Source organism: Lampetra planeri, chromosome 1 (assembly GCF_965212315.1).
Source record: "Lampetra planeri chromosome 1, kcLamPlan1.2.h2, whole genome shotgun sequence".
NCBI lineage: Eukaryota > Metazoa > Chordata > Hyperoartia > Petromyzontiformes > Petromyzontidae > Lampetra > Lampetra planeri.
Window position 1 is genome coordinate 9,809,728 of NC_136107.1, and position 6,794 is coordinate 9,816,521.

General features: G+C 54.3%; 1 protein-coding gene across 1 annotated transcript; it reads right to left on the bottom strand.

The window, feature by feature from the left end:
• Positions 1-480: 480 nt before the first annotated feature.
• LOC144719107 (homeobox protein GBX-2-like) lies at positions 481-5,587 on the bottom strand. Its single transcript, XM_078595285.1, has 2 exons — positions 4,826-5,587; positions 481-2,486 (listed from the first exon to the last, which is right to left on the bottom strand). The coding sequence occupies exons 1-2, from the start codon at positions 5,238-5,240 to the stop codon at positions 1,858-1,860; spliced, it is 1,044 nt and encodes a 347-aa protein (XP_078451411.1). The 5' UTR covers positions 5,241-5,587; the 3' UTR covers positions 481-1,857.
• Positions 5,588-6,794: the final 1,207 nt, after the last annotated feature.

Sequence of the window (6,794 nt, forward strand, 5' to 3'; positions counted from 1 at the left end):
AATGACAAGGTATGATTTATTTTTGAAAGGTAATTTTGAAGAAAGTGTCACTTCAATCGTCGACTTGTTCTTCCGACCAATTTTGTGAGCGTCTGAGTGACCCATCCCAGCTGTCTTGCGCGAATTCTCGCGTGGCTACATTTAGAACGTCTCCGTATCGGGTACGTGGTTCAATAAGAGACGGATCTGTTTAACACGTAGCCTTTCTCGACCAATATTATCCATAATAATATCTAACCCAAAAAAACCCTACATTAAACCGACGGGTTACCGTGACGGATCGTCACAGAAATGCACCGCTTCGCGTCCACATCACACAATCGCTGGCGATGGGCAACGCTCGCACGAGTCAGGAACACGACGCGCATGAACGTATAATTAAATAATTTATTACCGATACGTTGAAAACGGTGACCCTTTAAAAATTTGCTTCGCATGCATTCCGCTGACCACCGAGAGCGCGGGAGCCCCCCCCCCCCCATCTCCAACTCGTGTGCTTTGTACGGGGGGGGCGGTACAAAATGAAGCAGCGACGCAGGTTTGCACGGTCGTGTGCGCTGCGCAACGCCCGCGACCGATGGCGACTGAGTGCACGTGTTTAATTAATCTCGGGGACACGGGTCCATTATTAACACGAAGCCGAGAACTTTCGCATTCGTTCGGACATCAAACACCCTGCCGCTTAGATCTGGGCCAATTAAACAAAAATAGCTCGGCGAAGGCAACGCTCAGCAGAGCGGGGGAGGGATATCTTGCTGGAGCCGATTACGCGGTGCGTGCGTAACAGCACCCCTTGTTGTAAATCCACCGCTAGATGACCGCCAAGCCCACGCCGCTGCGAGTCGTGGGAGTTGCTTGACCCACAGTCAGCCGAGGATGGCGAAGGCTGCGGAGCGCGTCGACGTAGGAGCATAGTACAGCACAACAATTGATTTTTGCCACACTGCTGCCCGTTGCCCAAAGCGTAGCCCTGTCGTGATCCCACCTTTTGTTGGAGTAATTTTACGGAATAGGTGTTTCGCTAATTGTATAGAGCTGAGTCTGTACGCTTTGGTAAAAATTCAAATCATTTGGCGGCATGTTTGGCCACGCGACAACTTTATTTGATAAAGGCTCTATCGAATGGTGGAGGTTTATCGTAAAACGAAACATGATCTAACCCAAAATAAACGAAGTGTGAATGGGTTGCTTTCTCTGTATGCATAGAAACGTGTCAATCGATTGCTGAGCGTGCGCGGTGCATGACACTTCCCGTACGGCAACTCTCATTCCGAACACGAGCGCGCAATCACAGGAGCAACGCGTGTGGGAGCGGGGTCGTGATTTCGTGGCCGGTTCGCACCGGCAAGGTTCATCAGTTCACTTCACTTGCAGTTCTTTCACAAAGACAAAGATCCCCCGTATAGCCTTAACAGACTGTAGGGGCAAGTGCTGTTAGCGAGCACCTATGAAGGCCGGAACGGTACACGAACGAGGGGGTGGGTGGCCAGCACCACGCCCGACCGCCTTTGTCTCCCCAGTGGCGATGTTTACACACCGCACCAGGTACTCATTTAAGGCTGAGTCGACCTAGGGGAGGCCCAGGACCGGTTCAGATAATCGTCACTGGTGTTAGCCGTGAGCGGGAATCGAACCCGGGTCGCCAGGTTCATAGCGCAGCGCGCTAACCGCTACACTACCGCTCCCCAGTTCTTTCACACACACACATTTTACAAACGACGGGCTGTTCAGTCGTGTAAATCTTGCCAACGACGCCACGAGGTCAATAATACATATATATACACTAACACTTTCTATCACAGTTTGTGCATTTGAAGACCAAAGTAAGAACTCACTCTCTATATTAAACAAAAAAGGCTATGGAGCGGCTGGCCTGCTCGTTTGCTCGACAGTCAGTGTGTCCTGCTGCTGCTGTTGAGGTCCCCTGCCTGCGAATCGGTTCACGTGGATGGGGATGGGCACCACGATCTTGGGGTTTCGCGTCGGCTCCCCGCTCCGGGACGCGCCGTTGCCCGCCTTGACGCGCTTCCACTTGGCGCGCCGGTTCTGGAACCAAATCTTCACCTGCACCTCGCTGAGACGCAGCGCCGCAGCGATCTGCGAGCGCTCGGACAGGGAGAGGTACTTCTTGCTCAGGAACTCCTTCTCGAGCTCCAGCAGCTGCTCGCTCGTGAACGCCGTGCGCCGCCGCCGCCTCTGCTGCTGCTGCTGATGTTGTTGTTGCGGATGCTGCTGCTGATGATGTTGCTGATGGTGGAGGTGTGACTTGGCTGGCAAGAGGTGCTCAGTGCCCGAGGTGCCTCCCGTAGGGGAACTGGGGCTGCGGGAGCAGGGGGCCCGGCCCCCGTGCAGTGGCGGACTGCACCCATCGCGATCAAGGCCTGCCGGGTCCGCGCGCGGTGACGCGCTGTCCGTGCTCATCTCGTCCTCGCTGCACCGATCCGCCTCGCTCTCGCAGCTCGAGTCGGCTTCACGGCACCCGCGACCTTGCGGGAAGAGAAGTCGAGAAGATGAGCGGCGCTTCATTGAAAACTGGGTGAGGTGAGGGAGTCACTCTCCGATTTGCAGAGACGAGATGACACCACGTGCAACGTGGGGGTTATGACGGCGTCGAAAGCAGACTGCATCTTCCAGACGCTCTACGCTAAATAAAGCATTCGACTTTGAGATCATGGAATTATTTGTCATTGTAACGAGGAGTTTGTAAGAGGAGGGTGATAGGGCAATAGGTAACGTCGATAGCTGAATGAGACACTGGGGCATATGAAAACGGACAGTTGTACAGGGAGAACAAGCAAGTCTGAAGCCTGGATTAAATAGATCGGTGTCTCGCTGTCCGTGTGGATGACTCGGAGCCATCCATGTGGATGACTCGGAGCCATCCGTGTGGATGTCTCGGAGCTGTCCGTGTGGACGGCCAAAGTTGGAAAGTTCCTGACATCACGGCAGCAGAGGAGGAGAAGCGGACATCTAATTGACTTTAGCTTTTGGCATAGAGGACTGATACTGCTTGTGGGAGATGACGACCGTGCACGTATTTAGTTCAACTTTTTGCGTATTATTTTTGGCCTACGATAACCGCCAGACGACTTAGTTTCCGAGGGCAAATTATTACCTCGGAATCTTTCACGGAAACTGAAGGTGCTACTCGATTACGACGAGTCACTGTTTTGGTGGCGAGCGATCATATCGACTGCTAAAAGGGGGACACTCGAGTCGCGATCGGCGATGAGCGCGAATGCAGCAGCGCGACGCGCCTGCCGTCTCAAGTTGACGGCTGTCCGTGTCGAGTTCACGGGGAGACGCGCGCTATTACGGGCGTGCAACTCGTTGGAACACCTGTACGGTGATGATCGCAATGGTGATGACACCCGGCCACGCCGCGCACGTTGCGTCGGCATGGGTTGTGCGCCAACATTGTGGAGAAGTCAACATTGGTTGTCCTACGGGAATACTAGCCCTTGTCATAGAAATGTGGAGTTTCCACACCTGGGCTCAGGGCAAACGGGAGATGAGCACCGCTATAACGCTTGAACTTTATGTCTAGGCACGGCATTCGCCGTGCGCTCTCGGTGACTGAACACAAACGGTCCACTCAGAGTGGCTACTGTACCACATTATTAACGTACAGGAGGCTGCCCTGTATGAAATCACACCAATAAAGGCAACTTTGTGCGGTCAAAAACGATCCACGTGGCAGTGACCTATACTGGAGTTGATCTTCTCTGATGTATCTACAGTTATCTGGATCAGGCCGCGTTACTCAATATCGGGTTGTTTGGCCACACTTGGCCGTACGCTAGTCAGTGCTCCTTGACGAAGGCGTGTTCAGGGTCGGTTCAAATGTTCACTCGCCACTCGTGTTAGCCGTGACCGGCAATTAAACCTAGGCCGCCGGGTTCACATGATAGTGCGCAAACCACTGCGCCACCACTCCACCCACACCAACGCATTTCGTCAACAAGACACGTGCACACGTAAACCCTTCACCATTTGACCAGCCGTGGTTTTGTAATTGGAGAATATATTGTTCGCTGCCACCTCGGCCGGGGATGCTCGGATAGGCAAAGAACGAAAAGATTAAAGGCGCGGTGCATTGTGTTGTGATGTAGCAGCGTGAGACTTGGTTCAATAAAGTGTGCATTGATTTGTCCGCGAGACACGTGACGAACCGCGAGTCTAGTGAAATCGAATGTACAGAGGATTATTTTCTTGCACAGATCGTGAGCGCGGCTTTTCTGTGTTTATTCCATTTCATGCAGCCATAGTTTAGCCGCTCCTGACGATGATCATTATAATTTCTATTTTTTTTACAAACACTTGTCTCATTATGCTTCTTCTTAGGTTAATGAAGTTTTAACGATGACGTATAAAGTGCCATTGCGGTTTCCGACTTTTATCAAGCAGCACAATCCGCGCGCGCGCATTCATTTCGCTATTCAAGGCGTGAAAGGCAGAGCTAATCACATAATTACCGCACCGAGAGAAACTACACGCAATAATGTCCTGTAGCTGATGCCCCCCCCCATATCGCGCTCGCAATTACATGGCATACGCGCGCAACCGCTTAAGTTTACGACACGCGATGATTTAAGTCGCTCATAATTGGACGGCGTTAAGATCATTAATAAGATGTGAGGCATAATCCGCAGCAGCGCTCAGCTACGCCAGAACTCGCACGGACACACACGCACACACAAAAGCTTCAGCAAGTCTGTGCAAGTCCAGAGCCCCGTGACATTGCACAACCACAACACGTGCGCGCGTCCTGCGCTCAAGCAACCAAAACACCGTCTGCCTATGCCCCCTGCTCACAGCCACAGACCTGCTGGCGAGGATAACAGCGGCGTCTTGGAGCAGTGCAGAAGCGTGAGAGCCGGGAGCCGCTCCCTGCCGGAGAGAGCCTCGGAGCGAGCCGGATACGTCGGGACCCGCTCCCCGCCCGGCGAAGGCGCCTCCTTGTTGCCGCAAAACGCGACTGCTCCCGCAGCTCCGTGCTGAATCCCGCGCGCAAACGCCGAATAGAAGCCACCTCCGGCTCCGCCGCCCAGAGCCGCGGGGAATGCGGCGGGGAGCCCCGCGTGGAGCTGCCCGTGGGCCGGCAGCACGAGGGATCCGTAGGGCGGCATGAAGAGGCCAGGATAGCCCGTGTAGAGGATCTGCCCGCAGCGCGGCGGGGGGGCTCCTCCGATCAGAGACTCGATGCTGAAGGCGGTCACCATGCCAGGAGGCCGTTGCATCGTGGCGCCGCGAGCCCGACTTTCAATCTACTTACTGCACGTGGGGAGTGCAAGTGTGAGAGCGCGTGTGAGAGCGCGTGCGAGAGAACGCGACTGTGTATGTCAATGTGTGATCGCGGGAAAGAGTAAGAGCGTGTGTATGTGAGAGGGTGAGTGCAGCAACTGAAAGAGTGCGTAAAAGAGGGTGTATGTGTGAGAGAGTGTGTGAGTGAGTGTGTGAGTGAGAGACAGAGTGTGTGAGTGAGAGAGTGTGTGAGTGTGTGAGTGAGAGAGTGTGTGAGTGAGTGTGAGTGAGTGAGTGTGAGTGAGAGGGTGTGTGAGTGAGTGTGAGTGAGTGTGTGAGTGAGAGAGTGTGTGAGTGAGAGGGTGTGTGAGTGAGTGTGAGTGCGTGTGTGAGTGAGAGGGTGTGTGAGTGAGTGTGAGTGAGTGTGTGAGTGAGAGAGTGTGTGAGTGAGAGAGTGTTTGAGTGAGATCGTTTGTGAGTGTGTGAGTGAGAGTGTGTGAGTGAGAGAGTGTTTGAGTGAGATAGTTTGTGAGTGTGAGTGAGTGTTTGAGTGAGAGAGTGAGTGAGTGTGTGAGTGAGAGAGTGTGTGAGTGAGTGTGTGAGTGAGTGAGTGTGTGAGTGAGATAGTGTGTGAGTGAGAGAATGTGTGAGTGAGTGAGAGAGTGTGTGAGTGAGTGAGAGAGTGTGTGAGTGAGTGAGAAAGTGTGTGAGTGTGTGAGTGAGTGAGAGAGTGTTTGAGTGAGATAGTTTGTGAGTGTGTGAGTGAGTGTTTGAGTGAGAGAGTGAGTGAGTGTGTGAGTGAGAGAGTGTGTGAGTGAGTGTGTGAGTGAGTGTGTGAGTGAGATAGTGTGTGAGTGAGAGAGTGAGTGAGAAAGTGTGTGAGTGAGTGAGAGAGTGTGTGAGTGAGTGTGTGAGTGAGTGAGAGAGTTTGTGAGTGTGCTCTGATGGGCGCGGCGCACACACCCGATCCGCGCCGCCTCCGTTGCGCGCTCGGCGTGAATGGATGCGCGGATCGCGCTGTCGATTCGTGTTTATAGGAGGGCGAACTCCACGGTCCGTGCGCCGCTCTCACGCCGAGGCCGTCGTTCATCAAAAGCCCGCGTCCCGCTGGGAAGTTTTGGTCTTTTCCTCGCCGCCGCAGGGCACGGCTCGGCTCCGTTTATCTGCGGTAACCTCCCCTCCTCGACTCGAACCACGCAGCCATTGGCTGCGGTGCCCATTCGGGGGTTTGTTTAGACACCGCCACTCCGCTGCCTTTCATTGGGCCGCCGAGATAGCCCCGGTAAATAACTTCGTGTGCTCGATGCGCGGGGAGCGGTCGTGTAGTAGCGGTCAGCGCCGCGCTGCGCTACGAAACCCGGCGACCCGAGTTCGATTCCCGCTCACGGCCAACAACACCAGTGACGATTCTCTGAACCGGCCCTGGGCCTCCCCTAGGTCGACTCAGCCTCAAATTAGTAACCTGGTGCGATGTGTAGTAAACATCGCCACTCGGGAGACAAAGGCTGCCGGGCGTGGTGCTGGCCACCCACCCCCTCGTGTGCCGCGTC

Excerpts from the sequence above, each read along its gene's own strand:
- LOC144719107 (XM_078595285.1), bottom strand. The coding sequence starts at position 5,240 with ATGCAACGGCCTCCTGGCATGGTGACCGCCTTCAGCATCGAGTCTCTG. Across the intron at positions 2,487-4,825 it reads GCTGTTATCCTCGCCAGCAG|GTCGCGGGTGCCGTGAAGCC; the intron begins GTCTGTGGCTGT and ends TCTTCCCGCAAG.